General features: G+C 36.8%; 1 protein-coding gene across 1 annotated transcript in view; it reads left to right on the top strand.

Annotated features, from left to right (window-relative positions):
* cv-d (vitellogenin-like lipoprotein) overlaps positions 1-25,220 on the top strand; it is an 89,107-nt gene that overhangs the window by 60,478 nt on the left and 3,409 nt on the right. Inside the window, exons 19-22 of the mRNA XM_081731983.1 lie at positions 4,457-4,751; positions 7,998-8,152; positions 15,407-15,552; positions 16,910-17,187. Coding sequence (XP_081588109.1) covers positions 4,457-4,751; positions 7,998-8,152; positions 15,407-15,552; positions 16,910-17,187 — 874 coding nt within the window. The remainder of the gene's footprint in view (positions 1-4,456; positions 4,752-7,997; positions 8,153-15,406; positions 15,553-16,909; positions 17,188-25,220) is intronic.

The raw sequence follows: 25,220 nt of genomic DNA, 5'->3' as shown, positions 1-25,220 counted from the left end.
ATTCGTTCAGTCATCTTGCGAGAAACACTAAATCCGACGAACACTACCAACAGCACCTCACTTCGCGACCACCAGCTCACGACTGGCACACGCGAACGCGGTGAAAAAATTCAAGCATGCGCATTAAGGTTCCTCCTTCCACCGTGCACGATGGCGCCGCCTGAGAATCACTACTTTGCGTGGAAAAAATTAAGGTCGGATACTTTTTAGACAGGCCTCGTATTGACCAAGAGAAGGTTAAAGCCCTTACACTTCTTTCTTCGTCTAACGAAAGGCCTCTTTCCTATAAGCTCTACATAGTCAGGTCAAAAAGTTCTGTCTCAAGATTAGCAGACCATAAAAATGAAACGAAGTATGGAGAGAAAGAAATGAGGAATCTAATACTCAAGGTGTTTCAAAACAACACCGACAACGTTAGGGAGGTGATTCCTGGCATCGAGGTAAGATAAAAAGTATAGACCAACCTGGGTGCACAAATGCTTCCTTTGGAAATTATAGGTTGCCGAAAACATGAAAAAAAATTAACTTTAAAAGTCTATAGCTCCAAAACTATGGGACCTACCGTAGTTAGGTCAAGACTTAGGAACTAATATGTGCGCTATCCAAAAATTCATGTTTCAGAATCCTAAGGTACTCAAGCACAATTTTTATACAGGTAGTTTGGCTACGACATATAATTTTGAAGTAGTTACCTACTACCTCTATAAAAATTGTTGCGGAAGTGCTACAGAATTCTGAAACTTGCATATTTGGATAGAGCACATACTAGTTACTAAGTAAAGTCTTGATCCGACTATAATAGGTCGCATAGTTTTGGAGCTATGGACGTTTAAAGTTCATTTTTTCATGTTTTCGAAGGAAGCATTTGTGCTCCCAGGTTGGTCTATACTTTTTGTCTTATCTTGGTGTCAGATAAGTGTCGGTGTTTTTTCTGAAACATCCTGTATATACGGGTAAATGACAAATCAACGGGTACAGCAATTATTCAAAATGTCGTCCTTGTGGCTGGACACAGGCTCGTAAACGTAGTGACCATTCATGTCTGTCAGCCACTGCTTTCACTATAGCAGACTTCAAGTGATCCACAGTCATGTGAGGTTGAATACACACCTTCTCCTCTAAATAGGATCAGAACTTGTAGAGAAGAGGATTTGAATCTGAACTGGATGAGGGCCATTCTTCAATGGTGAATTTTATTGCGACGAAACCACTCCTGCCTCGTGTTCGCCTTGTGAAATGGTGCTGAGTCCTGTTGGAACATCCACGATTTATTCTAGAACATAGTGGTGCCGGGGGTTTCACTATCGTGTCGAGAACGTCTTCTGGTACACTTTGGCCCCAAGTTTATACACCTTTTTGTTGAAAATGGACGTCAGTGGGACCCAGGTACGGCACACCCAGTCGAACCATCACTGATGCAGGGTGATGGCCTCACCGGACTTGGGGAACTTGTTCACATGGTGCAGCAACGGTTGTAGCATAGATTCTATCATTCTGTCTGTTGAGGTGTTCTTCAACTGTAAAAAATTCCTCATCTGTGAACAAAATTTGTTGATCCACGTACTGCTACAGAAGCAACTTTGATCCGTCATGTGGCATTCTCATCAAGAGCTGATTTAACTACTGGTCTGTCCTTCTGCGATAACCATGCAGTCCTAGGTCTTCACTGATCATCCTTTTCATCGATGATCGCGACATGTTCATTTGCAGGGATTTTTTGCTTACAGGCCGGATTTTGAGTGATTTTTGCCTTTACTACCTTAATGACACCTGGTGTCCTAACGGAGGGAGGTCCATCAATGCGAGGTTTATCCTCGACAGACGATGTTTCAGTATATCGCTATATGGTGCGATAAAGGAATTTCTGTGCAATATTAAGTTTCTGTAGTAACTTAAAGATGGTTGTCGGAGGGTGTCCGCACTTGCGTAGTCCCAAAACTGCAACACAATCTTGTTTCTTTTCCCAGTGCTTTTTACTTTGCAAGAAACAAAGGGCAATAATGGCAAACCTAAATCCCCGTCATTGTTATTTTTTTTTAATGATTTCTTGCAACATTCTCAAAATATTTACGGATGTTAAACTCTGTAGGATGATCACAAATTATAAAATAGTCAATATATTCTGTGAAATATAAGGAAAACCGTTATAATTTTTCGAAATCTGAGCAGATGGATATAAAACTAAATAAAGCTCCAAAAAGGATTTACTTTGTTTCATATATAGTGATCTATTCCATTACAAACTATAAAACACGAATGAAAAGAATGATCTAGCATTTTTAAAGAGATCTTTGATCTATTCCATTACAAATTATAAAACACAAATGAAAAGAATGATCTAGCATTTTTAAAGAGATCTTTGATCTATTCCATTACAAACTATAAAACACAAATGAAAAGAATGATCTAGCATTTTTAAAGAGATCTTTGATCTATTCCATTACAAACTATAAAACACAAATGAAAAGAATGATCTAGCATTTTTAAAGAAATCTTTGATCTATTCCATTACAAATTATAAAACACAAATGAAAAGAATGATCTAGCATTTTTAAAGAGATCTTTGATCTATTCCATTACAAACTATAAAACACAAATGAAAAGAATGATCTAGCATTTTTAAAGAGATCTTTGATCTATTCCATTACAAACTATAAAACACAAATGAAAAGAATGATCTAGCATTTTTAAAGAGATCTTTGATCTATTCCATTACAAATTATAAAACACAAATGAAAAGAATGATCTAGCATTTTTAAAGAGATCTTTGATCTATTCCATTACAAATTATAAAACACAAATGAAAAGAATGATCTAGCATTTTTAAAGAGATCTTTGATCTATTCCATTACAAACTATAAAACACAAATGAAAAGAATGATCTAGCATTTTTAAAGAGATCTTTGATCTATTCCATTACAAATTATAAAACACAAATGAAAAGAATGATCTAGCATTTTTAAAGAGATCTTTGATCTATTCCATTACAAACTATAAAACACAAATGAAAAGAATGATCTAGCATTTTTAAAGAGATCTTTGATCTATTCCATTACAAATTATAAAACACAAATGAAAAGAATGATCTAGCATTTTTAAAGACAGATCTTTACGGGCAATATGAAGAAATGCTAGGTATACGAGGAGTGATCAAAAAGTAAGGTTACAAAGCCTACAGTGAAACCTGAATGTATAATATTTCTTACAACCAATACAGCTAGCAAATAGTACATACATTATGTTATTTTTCGACATAGTCTCCATATCAGTTGAGGCACTTGTCGCTTTGTGGGATGAGATTGAAGATGCCCTGCTGGTTAAAATCCTGTCCTTGCGTGTTCAGCCACGTTGTCACTTTCCGGTATTATAGAATATCGCGCACAATGTGATGAACGCTTCAGAACGACATTCCCAATTCTGCCACCAGATGCCGTAACGTGATCCTCCTGTTGTTTTGAATCAGATCCTCCACGTGAGCTGTGTTTAAATCTGTTGTGATGATGCGTGGGTCGGCCATTGTGCTCCTCGTCGGTGACGTTTCCTCTAGCAGCCGCAAACTTCCGACACCATTTTGCGACATGTTGACGAGACATTACAGTCTCTCCCTAAACCTCTATCAGTTGCCGGTGAATTTCATTTCGCCCACAGAAATCGAATAACTGAGCGGACTCCTTCGCGAGACTAGTTGATTTGAGTTGAACGTCCCGTTCAGCAGTGAGGCTATATAAGACGTGGACCTACTGATTAACGTCGGATCCGAACCACATGAGCTCCCGCTGGGAATCGAACGTGAGACCAGTTTTCCAAACTACACAGTGTCTACTAAAATTCCAAAATGAAATTTCGTGACCTTTTCTTTCCCAAACCATAAAATTTAACCACATTCTTAAGAGTGAATTTGGGTACTAATTGAGCCGAATTTTTATGCATGCGATAAAAGCGTGCTTTGCTTGCGATTTGGTAGCATCTAAAGACGACCATAGCCATTTTTAGTCATGAGTTTTGACGTTTTATAGAACAAAATTTTCCAGTCTATACTTATATTTGTACAGATAAAAAAAATCGTGACCCAAAAGCTAAATTTCTTGACTTTCATGACCGTTTTCTGATTTCGTGACTTTTTCATGACTTTCGTGACAGATAGACACCCTGAAACTAGTCGCTATTAGTGTTTACCTACAGCTCGCGCCAAACGTGGCGGGCGGCTGAAACTCTACACAGTTGCCAACTCCATATATTAAAATTACTGCACCCTCCTTATTCCTCTATAACAAACGAAACTCCAGAAATATCGGCCTTATAACCTTAGTTTCTGATCCTCCCTCGTAACTTCAAACAAAACTTACATTACTAATGTGGTAATTGTAGACTCTTCTTGTATATCTATAAATTTGAAAATAATATTTCATGCGTAAGGAGTACAAGTGGTTATGTTAATTTTTTTTTTTTCTTCTAGGTTCCAGAAGAAGTAAAGAATTTTGTCTCAGGTCCTGTACTGGATATAATTAAATTACAGTCAATGTCGAGTGGTGTTGCGGAAAAGGATGACCACGGCCCAGTGGAAGAAGGAACACTTAATATTGTCGCAGAGTATTCAGCTACGAGACCAACAATTGATCTTCATATTCGAACTCCAACAGAACATAGACACTTTAAAGACATTAATTATGGTGATTTGGGAGTATCACCAAGATTTGTGAACGCTCGTTTTTCACAACATATTCGCTACGCATTCGAACTTGGAATACTTAGTGAGTAGTGACATTAAGTTTATCATACGTAGTACCACCACACATTTAAGCTACATATGCCGTTACATCAAATGATCCTATTCCTACTATGGGGTACTCAAAGCCTGTAACGATATAACGGTTCAATTCCGATTCTAATATCATTGCTTCAAGAGGAACAGGTTTTATAATCAAAAATGACTGTAAAAAAAGAACATCTATTTTTTAAAAATTCGGTGGACCGGTGAGACATACAGTATTGACAAAGAAAACCATCACACATTCCAGATAGACACATTTATGTAACCATATATTCACAATAAACCATGCAAACTTCTCGTCTTACTTGCTAATATGCTCACATAAATACATGAAAATATTTCAACATGTAAATATTTTAATCAAAATAAGAAATTTTTCTTTTTCAAAAACACCAATGTATACAGTAGCGCTTTATTGTTATCTTTTGTCATTTTATCACACATTGGGCCACGGTAGCTCAGTGGTAAAGTGTTCACCTCTAGTGCCTGGGGTCCCTGGTTCGATTCCAGCTCGCGCCAAGTGAACTTTGTAGTGGACAAACACCGTCTGCATGGATTTTCTCGAGATTCTTCCGTTTTCTCCCACTTTTCTTCATTCCACCATTTCACTCATTTTTCATCATCACTTTCTCCTTTTGTCTAGTCGGCATAACGTGGGACGTAAAACTAAGATTTCATTTCATTCATTTAGCACACATTTTTTTTTAACCTTTCCGTACTCGAACTCAATTACAAATTTAAAAAACATTTTGTATATTGACCTGAAAAAGGAATACTGGAACTTTTATGTGTGCGCTTGTAGTGCCCCTAGTGCCCCTACACGGACGAACGAAGATGCGAAAAGAACGAAAGACGTTAAGCACTTCACTTCTACTTCCTTGGCGTCATAAGAATAGCCGCATTTCATATGCTGCTAAATATAAAAGGTTTGCTCCTTCACGTACTTATTCAGGCTTTTTCCATTATCAGAAAGTGTAATTTGACGTAGTTTCGGTCTCATCCAACTTGAATTGCCGATTTTCTACTGTATTTATTTGAAAAACACACGCTAATAATATATTGGTTAAATTGAAATGCTTTCTTCAGAATTTTATCTGTCTTAATGAGAGTTTACATAAAGCTAAAATATGAATTTTCAAGTTAATTATACGGAATCGTATATGAAAATATACAAGGTGACCAAAAAAAAAAAAAAAAAAAACTAGTATATTTTAAAGGCTAATAGAATAAAAAGTATTGGAGATAGAAACTTATTTATCTAAAAATATGAAATGGTATTGAAAACAGTGGGTGAAACTGCAAGTTTTCTTTTTAAAATTCATCTTGCACTCTCGCTAGGAAGCCCAATACCTGTAGCATGTTTCCTTGCAGAACGTTTTGGTGACTGCAAAACAGACGGTCTCACAGCCTCAACATTCTCAGGCGTACGAGCACTTCTAAGTCAGCCACGTGATTTTCTTTTTTTCAAAACTAAATCCGTTGTTCAGAAATTCTCGACCTAGTGCTGCTTCTGCATCATTGCTGCTTTAGAAAAATATTTTCACTCCTTACGTGTGACGATCTCTTGACTAAATCATAATGACAACTGAAAACAGGAGGAGAGTGATAAGCAGAAGCAATGACTCCCAATCCTCTCTCCCCTCCACTAATAGCGCTACAGGCAATCATGAAGTGGAAGGATTCATTGGGTATTATTGATAATAATTGTATTGTAATTTGTTATGACGTTTCAACACACAACAGAACAGAGTCATTCAAATCAGAATAAAGAAATTAGAAACTATTTTCAGTATCATTTTATGTTATTGAATAAACAAGTTTCAATCTGCTATATTTTTCGTTTTATTAGCCTTTAAAATGAGGGACGTTTTATAGGGTCACCCTTTACTTACTTCTGAAAAAAATCATTGAGCAAGGTTCCTCCTATTCAACAAAGGACATCTCCACTGACCCTCTACTTTTTTGACCGGTGAGTACCAGAGTCGATATGGGTATATAGAGAATCAGTAGGCTTGTAGGTCACGGATACGTTGGTTTCGCTGTTTCAAAGTGAGGTGTGTTCGAACAGGAGTCGGAAAACCAATCGACGGCCCCGACAGTGTGTAGTCACTTCTCGGGTTACCGTGTGCTACTGGAGAGGCTTCCAGTGGAGATCTTTGGGTCTATCCTCATACCCAGACTTTGCTGCGTAATTCTATGCTGCACATTACCCATAAAACCACACAGATCCAACAGGATCCTCACAAGAAGTGACGAGAACCGACCCAAAAGCACGGATTGTTTATTATGAGAACGCGTATCTCTAGTGACCGACGGGCCCCTTGGGCATTGTGGGTATGGGGACAACAGATAGATACACTAGCTTCCGAATATGCAAAGCCTAATGTCGCATTTGAAATTGTTCCAGTGCCAGGGCTCAAAACAGCCAGACAGTGTTAGTCGCTCTCTACTATTTCGACCCATGCGTCAGCTGAGCATGGTTTGCGTGGGTGTGTGTGTGTCAGGGAAGAAACTGAACTGTGCCTCCTAATAACACATTCCTAGCTACGGGCCTGCTGGATATTACAACTAAGCCTAAGAATGGGTTCCAACTGGAACAAAACCAAGCTCAGCTGATGCATCGGTCGAATTAGCAGAGTGATCAGCAGTGTCTGGCCGTTTTGAGCTCTGTCCCTGGAATAACTTCAAATGTAACACCGAGATTTGCATATTCAGAAACTAGCATGTCTTTCCGTTGTCCCCATACAATGCCCGAGGGGCCCGTCGGACACCGAAGATACGCTTCCCCACAAGTAAACAATCTGTGCTTTTGAGCCAGTTGTCGTCACTTCTTGTGAGGATCCTGCTGGGTCTCTGTGATTTCATAGGTAGTGTGCAGCATAGAAGTACGTAACAGAGTCAGGAGATAGGATAGACCCAAAGATCTACACCGGAAGCCTCTCCAGTAACGCACGGTGACTCGAAAAGTATCCACAACACTGTCGGGACCATCGATCGGTTTTAGGACTCCTGTTCGAACGCGCCTCACTTTATGACATCGAAATTAAGCATTCGTGACCTACAGAGACTACTGGTTCTCTACATACCCATATCGACCCTGTTATTCACCGGTAATAAAGCAGGAAGTCAACAATGCATTTGGTAGAGATGCCTTTTCCTTAGGACATAGCTCACTGTATTGTCTCTCTGACGCCTACGAGTAACATTGTATCCCTTCTTTTTACAGATTCTTGTGTTATTAACTCAGAACAAGTCACTAGCTTGGACAACGTGACGCTTCCATTCCATCCATCTTCTTGTTACACACTAGTCAGTGGTGACTGCTCATCGAAACCACAGTACGCAATCTTCGTTAAGAAAGTGGATGGTCCAAGGCCATTGGTAAGTAAACACGACCATCTATAATTTACGCAACCGTTTAATTTGAACATATTTCTGTACAACCATTAAAGAATAAACATGCGTTATTAATACTCTGTAAGTTAACGACACCCCACACATGTTACTTCTTCAAGGTGCATTCGAAAGAATTCTACTTAGAATCCTTGTATAAGAAAACTACCACTGAGGCACCATTAACGATATATTATATGTCTTCTCTCTAATTAGGGTGAGTGACTTTAAACCGTGTCAGAAACAAAACTTATTATTTTATGGCGCATTTGCCATGTTGCCTTTGTCCATAGCACGTGGCTAAACTGTTTTTGTCAATTCTTCATGTCTCTGGAAACGTTCGCAAAACAAATAATATCAGAGATTGTCATTTACTCCTTATCCCTCTTAAAACTGTGCTCCGAAACCCAACCAGTGTTCGTAGTTTGAGGCAAATTTAGCGGAAAGGGACAAAGAGAATTTTTCGATAAAATCTGAAAATTCAGGGAAGTTCTCGCGCTAACTGATTGATCACATAAATGCTTAAATTTTTCTACGTTCTTCAAAAATAAACGAATACAATAGCAATAATGTGTGTGTGTGTGTTTTTGAAAGTAGCATGATTTGCACCTATTATTGGCTGGGTGTATTTTTTTTACTAAAAAGAAAAGTGAAGGAAAAGGTTAAAAAAATAGAAGCAAAAAGCAAACAAATAAAACAAATGTGGTTGATAGTTCCTTTAATATAGCTAAGTTAATCTTATCACATATCTTCTGTCATAGGAATTGGATACTCAACAACCTAGGAAAAATTTGGTAAGAAACGGGAAATTTTGAGTCAGTTGAGGGAAATTGTCTTAAGGAAACCTACGAACACTAACCCCGAACTTCCTTTACAAGATACATTGCGCAGAGGCTATATATGTGTTTCTGAGACAACTATTTAGGCAGAGTCCTAATTGTTTCTTAGTGATCCCTTGAATTAGCTGAGACATGTGCACAGATTTGTCATCTAGATAACCTGAAAATTAATTTTCTTTCGCTATCAATTTACAATGTTACAAATATATATATATATATATATATATATATATATATATATATATATATATATATATATATTATCTCATTTGTATCAGGGTCGTTTTGCTTGTTTCGAAATCTACATGGTGTTATGGCATGACGTTTTCGATGTACTATGTCATTTTAAACAATGCAAAACCACGCTCAGGAATTCCATCATTCTACTTAGAGATTCCTGTAATTCCTGAATTTTCTTTAAACTTCCAAGCTTTCGACTCTCCCCTGGAATCTTGGTCCACGAGGTTAAGAACAGGAAGAAAAACAATAGAAACATCAAGGAATAAAAATGGAATGGACTTACCAAGGGAAGAGTTGTGTTGTACGGAAACACGTTGTCAAGTACGTCAGATGCCGGGTGCCACCATGAGTGAAACAATGAGAGACTTTGGTTCACTATGCAAGGATATGAGTATGAAAGACACACTAATAATCATTGGTGGGGGGAACAATGTTGCACGTGGTGAGGGTAACAAAGCTGTGGTAAATCTGTACACGTGTCTAAATATGTTAACTAACACTAACATAATTGTAGCAGGTATTCCACATAGACATGACTTAGACGGTAACTCTTGTGTTAATGTACATTTCAAACAAACAAACAGCAAAATTTCCAAAATATGCAAAGGTTATTGTAATGTAAGGTATATTGATTTGGGCTTTATGGAAAGGGATAATTTTACTAGACACGGACTACATTTAAACAACACTGGAAAACGTTCAATGTGTAATAAATTTGCTGAACTTGTAGAATCATCATCTGTAGTCTCGATAAGCGTCATCCCTTTATCATGGCAAGCATCGTTAGACAATAATGAAAGTCTAGCACCTGTAGTAAGAGACAGTAGCAATAACGTATGCAAGACCCTTGATACATACTCTAATATTAACGTAGAGTGTGGTAGTGTAGGAGTAGATCATATTGATAGGATTAGCTTAATACAAAGGGCAAGTAGTTCAATCTATAAAGCAGAAGATTGTAATAACATAACTGAAAATGCTCAAAAGATAGAACGACGGAAGAGAATGCGTAAGATGTTATCCGATGATTTTTTATGGTAGAAAATACTGATTCTTTACACCTTCTTTTTCATAATGAGCAAGGTTTAGGGAACAAAATTGATCTTCTGGAGGTATTGTTGGAAAGCGACTTCTCAAATGTACAGCTTTTTTGTATATGTGAGCACTGGTTAGATGCAAATATCGTTAATATGGTTAGTTTAAACGGTTTTAATATTATTACTCACTACTCTCGTACAGTCAAAAGTCGAGGTGGTGTCGCAATTTTTGCTCGCTCTTATATACATGCAACTGAGATTGACGTTCGGAATTTTTGCGTCGAAATGCATTGTGAGGTAGTCGCATCAAAACTTCGAGAGTTAAATATTTGTATTGTGTGTATCTATAGGACCCCTTCTGGTGATTTAGGAATTTTATTTAAAAATTTTGAGAAACTTCTAGCGAACTTACGTAGAAAATTTAGTAGTGTAGTTATCTGTGGGGATATGAACATAGATTGGTTAAAGAATTCAACTGATAAATCTAAGTTTCAAGATACGTTAAATTTATATAAACTACAAACTATTATTAACTTACCTACTCGTCAAGGAAAGACAGCTATCGACCAAATTATTATTCCAAAAAGTAATCTTAAATGTTTGTTTGAAGTTATTGAACTTGGATTTTCTGATCATGAAGCCATTTATTGTAGAATACCTACACGTGGCGAGAAACTGGTGAAGGGAAGTCCGAAACCGATAAGAGAACAACCAGATTATTTTCAACGGAAAATATAAATTATTTTTGTTTTCTATTATCTCGTGAATCTTGGAATCCCTTGTACGACTTACCTAGTGCTAATGACAAATTCAATTATTTTGTTGATGTTTTCTTACATAATTTTAACATAGCATTTCCATTACAGTTACGGAAAGATCTTAATAACATGAAAAAGTGGGTCACGCAAGGAATAAAAGTTTCAAAGCAAAAGCTTATATATTATCATAAACTTAAGAAAACCTGTGTTAATTTACCAGCTAAAGTTATTTCCCATATAAAAACGTACAAAAGAATATATCAGAATGTTATTCGAACAGCCAAAAGAATCCACAATAACACTATAATACACGGATATAAAAACAAAATGAAAGGTGCGTGGAACGTAATAAACAATTCATCAAAGACTGTTCCAATGCGCGAAATATCACAAGTTAGTTATAGAAATAATTCTTTCGCTGATCCTACTGTCATTACTGAAGTCTTTAATCAGTATTTTCTTAATGCGAATTTACCACCTGGAAAGTCGGATTTCATTGTGAAGCTAAATATTCCATGCAACAAACATAGTATGTATGTAACTCCGGTAACTGAAGAAGAATTGTTGGACTGTATCAAAAGGCTTTCTAGTACCCGTTCTGCAGGTATAGATGAAGTCCCATCCCTAATTATAAAAAAGAGTGCGCATTTAATAGTGAAACAACTATGCTTTCTTGTAAATGTATCATTTGAATCAGGCATTTTCCCCGACAACTTGAAGACTGTAAAAGTTATACCTTTGCACAAAAAAGGAAATACTTATGATGTTCAAAACTATAGGCCTGTTTCTATTTTGTCTGAATCACTAATGTTATCGCGCTTGAGAAATTTTATGTCCTGCCATAACCTAATCTCGTCTTCTCAACATGGTTTCCAAAAAAACAAATCAATTGATACAGCGTTGTTTAACTTTATTAAAGGGGTTTCTACAGTACTTAATAAAGGAAAAGATGCAGTAGGTTTATTTGTTGATTTCTCCAAGGCATTCGACAGTGTTCAACATTCTCTTCTACTGGCAAAACTCCAGAAATATGGTATTAGGGGTGTAGTACATGAATTGTTTCGCTGGTACATGACAAACAGAAAACAAGTAGTAAAAATACAAAAAATAATTAACAATAAGCAAGTCATATTTTCATCCAAAACTGCTACTATCTCTGCTGGTGTTCCTCAAGGCTCAATTCTTGGGCCAATTCTTTTTTATTTTACATAAATGATCTTGTTCAATGTATGTATCCCCAACATATTGTACTATATGCTGACAATGTAAATGTCCTTGTAACAGCGGACAATACAGTTGAACTAGAAAGTAAATTAAAACAAACTGTGGAGCGTTTCATAAACTGGATATCTCAGAATCAAGTGCTGATAAATGCAAAGAAAACAAAAGCACTAAATTTTCATTACTCATGTACACCTCGAACCGTACCTCCCATTGTGATAAATTCAACTGATGTAGACTATTCAAAATCCACTAAATTTTTAGGTGTAACAATAAGCAATAGGCTTACATGAGATGCACATATTACTGAGCTAAACAGCAAATTAAGCCGTATCTGTTTTGTCATTTATAGACTACGTGGTTCAGTGTCAAAAGAAACTTTGCTGTTATTGTACTATGGTAAGTTTCAATCCTTGTTGAATTACGGAATAATTTTCTGGGGAGCCTTCTATTCCAGTGTTACTACTTTTCGTCTACAGAAAAGGCAATAAGATCTATTTTTAATCTATCACCAAGGTCCTCATGCAAAAGGGTCTTTCAGTCAAATAAAATTTTAACTGTGCCTTGTCTGTACATATACAAAAGTATCATATATGTAAAGAGAAATGAAAGTAGTTTTCTTCATGTTGACGATGTACATTCATACAGCACACGACAAAAGAATAACATATTCACAGCATACCAAAACTATGCGTGCACTAAAAGAAGTGTTGTTCCTATGTCCGCTAAGTTGTTTAATAAGCTCCCAAGTTATTTGAAGGATATCAAAAACATACGAAATTTCAAAAATGAACTATTTAATTTTTTGTGTAACAAAATGTATTATCATATTAATGAATACTTGGGTGATAGTTTGTAAAATAATGTAATATCAATTATATTGAAATGTCTTCTTATTATTTGACAAGTCCTATGTACTGGTCTCTGACCACCAATGTACGACATGGATGAATAAAGAATGAATGAATGAATGAAAAGATGAAAATTAGAGACAAATTGACTCTGCCATATTTTAGTTTACATCATTTTCATCTATAACTCCGTTCCATTTTTATTCCTTGATGTTTCTATTCCTTTTCTTCCCGTTTTTAACCTCCGTGGCCAAGACTCCAGGAGAGAGTCGAAAGCTTGAATGCTTAAAGAAAATTCAGGAATCTGTTAGTAGTATATTATAATACAATTGTTCATATCATGTACAAAATCATGAATGTCAAAACCAGAAACCTTGTAAAGAAGTTTCAAAGTTTGATCAGCATCTAAATTGTTCGATTCCATCAGTGGCGTAGGGAAGGGGGACCGGAGGGGCCGCCCCTCCCAAAGAGGTCCGTCAATGTACTTTGGTACTTTGATGTTTGCAATGTTTTATATATTTTTATGTTTATATATTTTTTTGTTTGTAATTTTTCTATATGTACCTATAACAGCACTTGCCCCCTCCCCCCAAACACACATCCTGGCTACGCTACTGGATTCCATTATTAACAGAATAAACGTGAATACGGCAGGTGTTCAAGTAAACTTACCCTACGAAAAAGAAAAGTATCCGAGCCATCTTGCGGATCGAATTTGAACAAATTGGTGCCAATGAATGTGCACAGAAGGCATGCTGCGAATACATTTGTATTTCATTCGCAATAAAAATGTAAAACAAAGGGCGGACTATAACAGTGTTTGGGGTCGTTCACATATTACGTACTGTGGTACGGAGGGAGGGGTTCGGCCTTGCGTTACGAAGCGTGATAAGGAGGAGGAGGGGGTTTACGTCTTCGTTATGTAACGTACTTTTTTCTGTAATTTTTATTTTTATTCTCAGGTATACTGTATATGCAATCTTTTAAACAAATAATTTTATTCAGTTCTTTTCTTTTTTATAAATAAATTATTATTTCTATTGTTTTGGGAAATTGTGAACATATAACTTGTATAAAATGAACCATGCAGAAGGGATTTCAAGACGATACTAAACATCAACATGACTAGTGACGAACCCTGCGCGTATTACAATACAATAAAACTCTGTTTTGTGGCTATCGCCGCATTGGATTTACGGCATATGATCCTTTCCTAGAGTTAGTTATTAGTGATCATAACCATCGCTTAAAAATTCCCTCGCGTTCCCACTCGTATCGCTATTTCTGAGAATATGATTCAAAGCTTTTGATTTGTATCATCACCCACTCTATTCTTCTAAAGAGTTTCGCATGTGAAACAGAAACTTTTCCGTGAAATAATACTTTCCGCGACGGAACGATCCATGATTTGTAGAGGAAAATAAATAAAAACATAATTCGTCGGATATTCATGTCGTACTGAAGGTTTTGCTCTTTGGATTTGAATTTTCCTGGAGAAATCAAGAAGAATTTGAAAAGTCCGATGCCCAAAGATTATGTTCAAAAATTTGTTCACAAACGAGATGCCCTGCTATTTCACGTGTGCAGCCACATCGAATCTGTGGTCGACGAGGAACATAACTTCTTTGCATCGTCAACACTGGCGAACTTCAAATGCACGAATCATCCTGGATCCCGGAAGAAGAGATCGACATCAGTTCTATAGATCCTGTTTCATCTGCATCTTCCGACAGTATTCCCTCCTTGCCAATGCTCGGTGATTTAAAGAATGGATGCGATCTCCTTGGGAAAACGACAGTATGCAATTTCGAATAATTAAGACTGGTTAATTAAACAACCTTATGGGGTTAAAATATTATTACGGTACTATCATTTTCTAATACTTTGATTTGTTGGCGGAAAAAAACACTACAAATTTATTCAGAATACAAGCATTTTGTAATAAAAAGTTCTGCTACTAAAATTAGTTTTTGTTGTTGTTGTTACTCCCAAAATAAGCAAAATTGGAGAAAAAACAAAATCAAAACGCGTTACGATCAAAAGGAAAGAGTTGTGACCTTGCGTTACGAAATGTAACAGCATGAGGCAGGGGTAAAAATTGGTCAAAAATAGCGTTACGTAATATGCGAACGGCCTCTTTGTCTTACTAGATTTTAGTTCCCGTAGCATAGCCCGTCGCTCGTTCGGAAAGTGTTGATCGCTTGTTCCTAAGTATTATTGTGTGTATATATATAACAACACTAAAACCATACTTAACCTTCTTTTTAACTAAATGATTCGTATTCATTTCTTATAGGCTGTAAAATTGTATACCTCCAATAACGAACTAGAACTGTTACCAGAGGGAGACAGTGTTGTGGTATCCGTCAATGGAGAAGTAGTCCCAGACGTGGCCAACAATAATTACCAGTATCCTGCAGACAGTGATGTCTACGATTTTAGGTAAACTGACATTTAATTCTATTAAATTTGGGTTGTGACTAACAGCGCCCCACTCATGGGGGTTAATAGTAGGATGTACAATTTAACACACTTGTCACTTTTAACAAGAATTTGTGGTTCTCAGAATTTTCCTCAAATATTCATTCCGTTTTATATAAATGAAATGGTGTTTAACTGTAATAAGAAAAATAAAAAAAAATTCAAATATTGATATTTTACTTGCTTTAGGTTCTTCAAGCTTCATCGGAGGGTCTCACCTTATGGAGATTAAAATTGTGAAGTGATTCACATGTTGGTCATTTGGTCTTTTTCCTCATCAGTGTTCCACTGGATGTATTGTTAAAATACACTCAAAAATTTCTACAATACGTCGTTAAACAATTATGAAATGCACATTTGTAGTCTTTTTAAGAATAATATCTACGAGGGGTGATCACAAAGTAAAGTTACAAAGGCTGCAGTAACTTGTCGTATCGTGGGATAAGTTTCAATATTCCCTCCTAGTAAAAATCCTGTCCTTACGTGTTCAGCCACGTTGTTACAAAGTGTTTCACCTTCTTGTCTCAAGCGAAGTGACGGCCTCCAAGGTGCTCCTTCAAGTGCGGGAACAAGTGAAAGTCGCTTGGAGCGAGGTCCGGGCTGTAAGGAGGGTGGTCGATGGTGTCCCAGCGAAACTATTTCAACAGCATGGTGGTCTTCTGGACTATATGTAAACTTTCGACATCATTCTGCGACATGCTGACGAGACATTGCAGTCTCTCCGTAAGCTTCTACCAGCTGCCGGTGAATTTCAGCCGCAGTTACATATTTAGCGCACAGAAATTAAATAACTGAGCGGATTTCTTCGCAAGACCAATTTCCCAAACGAGTTGCCATTTGTTTACCAACAACTAGCGACACTGGTGGCGGATGGCTGAAACTGTACAGTTGCTAACTCCATGTATTAAAATTACCACCCACTCCTCATTCCTCTATAACAGACGAAACTCCAGAAATATCGGCTTTGTAACCTTAGTTTCTGATCATTCCTCGTAACTTATTCACATTTTGAGGGAAAAACATAACCAATATACAAATCACTTCTCAATTTAATCTTAATAATGCGACACCTTCCAATGACAGTTGCAAAACCTACGACAAATTAAATATTAGAGAAAGGATAAAATCAAACAACATTTCGACAAGGTACGTGAAATTTTTATTTTTATTGCTTAATTTTCGTAAACAATATGGAAACTTGGTACTTAAGTGATTCGACCAGCATACAGCTAATGCAGCCTACTTTTATAACTGTATTATATTATAAAGTAATTAATGATCATTCAATTAATGAGAGTTGTTTCTCTGTTTGTTGTAGGGTGAGGAAACATGATGAACTGATCCAAGTGGATTCCGACATCAGCCGAGTAGTACTGGAATACGATGGCCACGTCCTGTTGGTGATAGTGCGAGGTTCCTATAGTGGCCGCAACTGTGGACTTTGTGGAAATCTTAATGAGGATCCGAACGACGAGTTGCTTGGGCCTCAGAACTGTATACTAGCAAATGCACATGATTTAGCGCATGCTTATATGCTACACGATTCATCGTGTCCGTCGACAGAGCATCATACGCCAACTTGTACACCACGCATAGGTAACAGCATACACAAAAGCTATACATATTAGATTTTTTTAAATGTGATTCTGAGGAGTTAATTAGTATAAATACGAAAAGGATTTAAAAAGTTTCCACATTCACCTAGTTCGGATAGTTGGAAAAAGTTGAAACTTAGCACAAATATTATGTCTTTTCTACATAGTTATCATCCGAAGTTACACATCCGTGATTTAGCCGGTCGTTAACAGATGACGTTGGAGCCCATAAGAGTTGTCATGCCAGTGGTTAGTTTATAACACTCCTCAGACTACCTTCCAGTTTCACTATCCCGCCTGAATATTGCGCGCTACCTTCTTTCCCACGTCCTCTTCCTTATCCACTGTTGCTCCTAGATATTTGAAACCTTTCGCCCACCTTCAGGTTGCCCTCATTGCTTTCTCCTTCCGTGATAAGATGCACTCCGTCTTGCTCCGACTCCAGCCAAAATAATCGTCCATTTCTTTTAAAACTGTATCTTCTAAAGGAAATAAAAACGACTTCCACAAGTTATACCGGACGTAACAAAAGTTCAGGGCCATGGGCATCTCCGTTGTGAATAAAGATACGAAAAGTGGAAAGAGGGGAGTTGTTAGAAATAAGTGTTGTTCAGTGCAAAATAGGTGGATTTTTTTCAATCGTGCCAGAACGTTTGTCCTGTGCGTTAAATGAAGAAGCACCGCTTCCACTTCAGCAGGCTGTTCCCTTAGGCCCTCATCATACCCACAATACAGCATTGTTTGGGAATTAATTTGAGGTGTTTTGGGTTCACTCAGTAACCGAAGTGCACGTTTCTCATGTCATATTTGCGTGGCATTACGTTCCATTCGACCAGCTCGCTAAACTGGCAACGTTCCATTTTTATTTAACAGTGGGCAACTTACCAGTGTGTAGTCCATATCGTTGATGCAATTAAAAAAAAGAAGAAGAAAAAGAAATCCACCATTTTAGATTAAAAACCATCTATTTCCAACTACTTTCCTCTCTATCCATTTTCGTATCTTTACTCATAATGAAAATAGCCTATGACCTCGGACGTTTTGTTACGCCCAGTATATACTGCAGGAGTAGGAATATTGGTTACTGTATATTTAGAAATAGCTCTGCTTTCTAGGGTCACCCATAATTATGTATATTATGTTTGATTGGTTGTAGTATTTGTAATTCTGGACAAAAAGTTTCGATATGGCAACACTGTGTAACCTGAGTGGGGATAACGGTCACTGGATTTGCAACCGGTAGTGTACGCCAGACAGAATCGCGGAACGGTTGTCTCTGGAACAGTGTGTGCAGAGTCGGATTTACACTTGATGAGGCCGTAAGCTATTGAAGCTAATAGAGCCCTTTAATGTCCAGCTATCTTTTGTCAGAAACAAATTGTCTACAGCTGCATGCTACATGTTGCCATGCAACCAGCCCATGAAGATATCCGGCATCCTTTGTGCAGAAATGAGCGAACTAGTGACATTTTTGGAAGTAGGATGGCAGGAGGGGCCCTATTACTCTCATCATAGAAACTTATACAACACAAAATACTGTTGCTCTATATAAGTTTTACAACTTGCTTTTTATCTTATAGTTTGGAAATGTATATCCACGTTTTTCTGAAAAGTTTTTGGGGCCCCCAAGAGAGTGGGGCCCTAAGCTATAGCTTGTTTAGGTTATACGTAAATCCGGCACTGAATGTGTGCGTTGTGTGGGTTTGTGTTCTGTAACAAACACAGGAGGTCTACGGGCCATGAAAGTCATGAATTGGAGTTGTCGGTTAAAGGATTATGAAAGTGAAATTGAGTTTCAGATCATGAAAAAAATGATTTTATAGAACAACACTACTTATGTTATACAGCACAGTTACAGAAATAATAAATTGTGATTTTCTCCAGTGATCCGGCGTTAAGACGTGACGTAATCTCTGTTGGGGTTGCTGATAGTCACTAACTTCCCGTTTTCTACTAATACTGATTTCAGTTTTCGTTTTTTTTTTTTTTTTTTTTTTTTTTTTTTTTTTTTTTTTTGTTTTTTTTTTCCAATACCTTACGTATAATAATAATGGATGCATTATAAATTTGTAATGCTTCGAGTACACTATACATGGCTGCAAACTAGTCAGTAAAGTCAGTAAAAGTATGCCCAATAATGGGAAACTGAGGGCCAATTATAATGCTTGCTATGGATAGGGTACATTGCTCGTGTAAAGATTTCATGAGCAGCTACATAAACTTAACAGCATCACTCTTCTTTAATTTTATTTTAAATTTTTTTTTGTTGCAGGTCACATTAATTATTGATTTTTGAAGATATATTTTATGAAGTCTACAAAGTATTTCTTGAAAGTTTATTTTTTATTTATTTTATTTTATTATTATTATTTATTTATTTATTTTTTGTCGTACACAATGCAATATAAATTTTCGTGTACGTACTTCTTTGTTTTTATATTGTATATTAAAACGGAGGCAAGAGAATTGGCCTGAGCATCTGTGATTTTCTCTGGGCTTCGATGATTGCACAGCATTACCTATTCATCGCGTTTCTTTATCATTTAAAAATCGAGTTTCAACTTTTACAGCTGCTCAGTTGGGAGGTGACCAATTTTAAAAGCAATTAATTATTTGATTTGTTATTGATATTAATTATTGTAGCCTAGCCTATTCATATTTGAAATGAGGTATTTAGTCAGCATTTTTATATTTTTAGTCAGTAATTTTAGCCTATAGCTAGTTTGCAGCCCGTAGTATCCTGCATCCATTGTTATTTATTTACTTACATTAGTGTCTTATTAAACGCTTGCAGGGACATAGGTTTAGAGGTAAATGCTAAGAAAACTAAATACATGGAAGTGCGTCGGGACCGTAAAACGACAAATTATGGATGCGTTAAAATATTAAATAATACTTTTGATCAAGTGGATACTTTCTAATATCTAGGATCAATATTAACAGACGAAAACCTTATTCACGAATAAATTAAATGTCGACTAAAAGCAGGGAATTTGTGTTATTATTCAGTTCAAAATCTCTTGTCGTCGCGAATTCTATAAACGCATTTGAAGCTTAAAATATATATATATATATATATATAAAAATCACGCCTGTTGTTCTGTATGGTTGCGAAACATGGTCGCTTACTCTAAGGGAAGAACATAGACTGAAAGTATTTGAGAACAGGATCCTGAGACGAATATTCGGACCAAAGAGGAACGGGAATGGGGAATGGCGGAAACTTCATAACGAAGAATTACATAATTTATACGGTTTACCAAACATTGTTAGGGTCATCAAGTCGAGGAGGCTCAGGTGAGCAGGTCATGTAGTTAGAATGGAAGAAAGTAGAAATGCTTTCCAAGTCTTGACTGAAAGACTAATCGGAAAACGACCATTAGGAAGACCTAGGCGCAGATGGTACGACAATAATAAGATGGATCTAACAGAAATAGGAATACAAAGTAAAAACTGGAACCACTTAGCTAAGGATAGAAGTCAATGCAGAATCGGGGTTCCATAGGCCATAGAGTTAGTTAGTTTTTTCTTACATTAGTGTTGCACTTACGTTTTTAGAGACAATGAGTACAATAAGAGGAAAGACTTATTTTCAGAAATGAATGGTTGCACAGAGCAATAAATGCAGATTGGAATTGGCTTGAGAGGTTGGAAAATGATAAGTATAAGGGGTATTATTCTTTGTGTATGATCAGTTTTGATATTAGCAACATAGGAGTGTCTTCAGCTGCCAAGGAAACAACTACAAACTCTGTTCCAGTGAAAGCTGACCTTTATGAAGTGCGAACTTCAGTTGTTAATGACGAACATACTTGTGTTACTGATAACAGAGTGACAACATTCAATACTTGTGTTATACCTAGAAGTACTCTTAACAATTTTATCATCAAGGATGAAGTTAGTACTGCAGAAATATTGTGGGCTATTAATCAAATTATGACCCATTCTTCTGCTAGAAGTTTTGCATTTGTAGTGATCTTTTTAGAGTGATGTTTCCCGACAATGAAATTGCGAAGTTCAAGATGCACAAGGACAAACTTGGATACCTAGTTACATATGGAGTGGGTCCATATTTCAAAAAAAAAAATAAATAAATAAATAAATAAATAAAAAAAAATAAAAAAATAAAAAAAATAATAAATAAAAAAAAATTGACAAACGTGGTTAAAAAGTGTCCTTTCTTCTGTATTTCTTTTGATGAAAATTTAAATTCTGTCGCTCAAAAGGGTCAAATGGATATAGCTATTAGATTTTGGGACGGAAACTTAGTTCAAACAAGACATTTTACGTCCGCATTTTTAGGTCTCGCTACTGCTTAGGACCTTCTGATGACATTTTTGCAAAACTTGAAAGATACTGGTTTGGATGCGAAAAAGATGCTGCAAGTATCAATGGACGGGTATCAATGTCAATCTGAAGTTTTCGAACGACCTAAAGAAGTATTTTAGATAATTCACCTTCAGATCCGAAGCTGTTGGACTTTGGTACGTGCTCCTTGCATACTATTCATGGTGATAAAAAACAACTCCGAATGGAATATTCACACCTTTTTGCTTTCTCTGTATTACTTTTTCAAGGACTACCCAAGTAGACGTGCAGATTACAAACGCATAACAGGGTCACAACTCTTTCCTCTGAAGTTTTGCTCTGTCAGATGGGTTGAAAACTCAAAAGTTATTGAAAGAGCTGTAGAAATGCTGCCAAATGTTAAGAAATATGTTGATGCTTATGAGAAGAAACTACCTGCATCAGAAAACTTTGTAATTATAGAAAGTTTTGTAAGAAATGACCTGCTCCCAGCGCACTTGGCATTCATGCGTTCTGTTTCTCTTGAACTAGAACAGTATCTCTCCACAAATATCAGAGTAATTTTTTTTTTTTTTTTTTTTTTTTTTTGCCTTTTATGTTCACTGTTCTGAGTACTTAGCTTCGACACTTGTTGCGAAGAATTGTAAAGAATCAAGTTTTGGAGTGGGCAAATACTAGTAAGAAACTTCTCTCAATTGATTTGAAGAAGACAGAAAACCTGAAGACATTGGATCTGCAGCCTCAGCAGCTTTAAAAGGTAAGGTAATAAAATATGGGAAAGCTCTTCATTCTTTGAAGAATGCAGAAAAGTCCTTGTTAATATACACATGAAGATTTTTTTTTTATCAAAATCCCTCTTACTTTCAAATTTGTTAGAGGTGTCAGCTCCTTCAATCCTGCAATAATGACCAATTCGTCTATTAAGACCTACAGAGTAACTGCTGCATTAGAAGTTCTTGTTGAGACAAATCAATTATCTAGTATGGAAGCTGACATTGCAAAACGAGACTACTTTGATTTCTCATCAAAGGAAGAAATAGTAAAGTATCTCAATAACTTTGATCCCAAAACTGACCGATTGGACCATTTTCTAAGCACCGCCTATTATCTTGGACCATTTTCTAAGTACCGCCTATTTTCTTGCACCATTTTCTAAGCACCGCCTATTTTCTTGGACCATTTTCTAAGCACCGTCTGTTTTCTTGGACCATTTTCTAAGCACCGCCTATTTTCTTGGACCATTTTCTAAGCACCGTCTATTTTCTTGACCATTTTCTAAGCACCGCCTATTTTCTTGCACCATTTTCTAAGCACCGCCTATTTTCAACATAATGTTTCCAAAGAACTGATCCATTTCACACAGAAAGTATTGGTTTTGTTTCACGACAACGCTGCTATTCAAAGAGAGTTTCCCATAAACAAAGAATGCTTAGTAGAGAATCTTCACAAAAGTAGCTTTATTGCACAGCATGTGATGTATGATGCAGTATCTGCAGCTGGTGGAGTGTTAGCTATTGTGTTACGAAAATGATGATCCAAAAATGCACCAACATTGAGAAATGAAGCTTTAGAAAAGTATAAAATGAGTGTAGCAGCAGAAGAAATACAACAATTAGAATTAAAGAAACGATGTATTATGCAGAGTGCTAAGGAAGAAACAGAAGAACTGGAGAAGGAGGTGAAAAAACTGAAAAAGATACTGTCTCAATGCGTTGAGTGTAAGATATAATCATTGTGAATTAGTAATTCACAAATTTGTTGTAAAATGTACACTGTAAACTATATAGCATAGTACATAAAGTTTTGTGTTACATATTTTATAAAGTACTGTATACAAGCTAATGTATTAAAGTTTTTTTTTCTGTGTTGCATATAAAAGTGGTTGATTTCATATAAATATACAAGGATGTATCCAAAAGTTCCAGGACTGAATCTATAAAATGAAAGTTTCTTATGTTTGAAGTTAAATTCCTCTATCATCTTCAAAGTACTTCCCTTTTGCATTAATACAGCGGTCCCAACGTTTCTGTCATGCTTGGAAACATTTCTGGAAGTCCTTTTTTGGAAATGTGTCAAGTACTTCTGCGATTCTTCTTGAATTTCTGGAATGGCGTCGAATCTTCTTCCTTTCATACGAAGCTCCAGCTTTGGGAAAAGAAAAGTCACAGGGGGCCAGGTCAAATAAGTATGGGGGATAAAGAACTACTGTCATGTTGTTCTTAGCCAAAAACTACACCACTTTAAAGGAACGGTGTGCAGGTGCATTGTCGTGGTGGAGAATGAGGTTACAGTTATGCCATTTCTGTGTCCTTTTACGACGCACATCTTCACGCAACCTTCTCAGGACATCACAGTAGAAGTCTGCATTGACCGTGCTTCAATATGGGACAAATTCCCGGTGTACGAACCCCTCTTGGTCAAAGAAACAAATTAGCATCGTCTTCAATTTCCTTCTTTCCATGAGTGCTTTTTTTGGGGGGACTGCAGTTTAGTTTCTGGGTCGTAAGCATAAACGATGCACTCATCGCCTGTAATGACTTTGACAAAGAGCGTGGGATCGTTTTTCACAGCTTCCTTCAGTTCCTCACACATCTGTACTCGACAGTCTTTTTGATCCTGGGTCAACACTCTCGGCACGAACTTCGCTGCAATGCGATGCATGTTCTACTGTTCAGTGAGAATTTGCTGACAAGTTCCATATCCAATTCCAACCTCTGCACAGATATCGTGTATGGTACGTCGACGATCCTTGTTCACAGCCGCCCTCACTTCTTTCACTTTTGAGGAGGATGTTGCCGTGCACGGTCTACCCAATCGATCATCAGCAGCAGTCGATGTTCTGCCTTTCTTGAAACGCCCAAACCACTCAAATGTTCAGCTACGGCTCATGCATGAATCACCAAAAGCGTGTTTCAACATTTCATAAGTTTCACTTCCCGTTTTACCCAATGCCACACAAAATTTGATGAACACGCTTTGTTCTTCAACTTCCGCCATACCGCCGAGATAAGAAAAATCGCAAATGACTAATGCAACACACACGAAAACACGTGCAACATTCAAACGCTTCCAATTCAAACCACGCTACTCGGCACACTGGCTCACAAGACACCACCGCAACACATTCTAGCGGGAAACTCGTGAACTGCAAGCGGTTTGCATGTTATAAGCACTGTCCTGGAACTTTTGGATACACACTTATATGTCTACCTTACTTATTACCTATTATTTAGACCAAGTTTTTACTTAGAATAAGCCTGGTACAGAATCTACTGAAGAACTGTTTACTTGCACGGTATGTGTTACGTGATGATACTCTTTATTTGACTGTGCTTATTGGATAAATGTTAACGAAGTGATCCACGTAGCAGAAAGTACATTGTAATTAAGAAGAAGCGACATTAGGTAACACTATTCAAGTATATTTTGTGTGTATCATATCACTCTCAATTAAAATGAACAGATGTGAAGCTAGAAAGGATGAGGGTCCATAGGTTTTTGTTTTTTTTTCTCTGAAAATCTCTAAAAACTGGAACGACTAATATAACAATTCTAACTACCCGTGTTAAATATAGAACATAGCTACATAACGATGCTATAAATATTTGTTTCACGCTATCCATATTTAGGTTTATTTTAGAGTCTGAGACTCGAGTAGTTGGAGGTTTTTGCGAAAAAATGTTGATTTTCCGTTAGTCTCGTGCTTCTTAAACTATGAGCGCAACG

Source organism: Thermobia domestica, chromosome 1 (genome assembly GCF_964235325.1).
Source record: "Thermobia domestica chromosome 1, izTheDome1.hap1.1, whole genome shotgun sequence".
Lineage (NCBI taxonomy): Eukaryota > Metazoa > Arthropoda > Insecta > Zygentoma > Lepismatidae > Thermobia > Thermobia domestica.
Note: the sequence above shows the minus strand (reverse complement) of the source record. Positions and strands in the feature narration are given on the sequence as shown.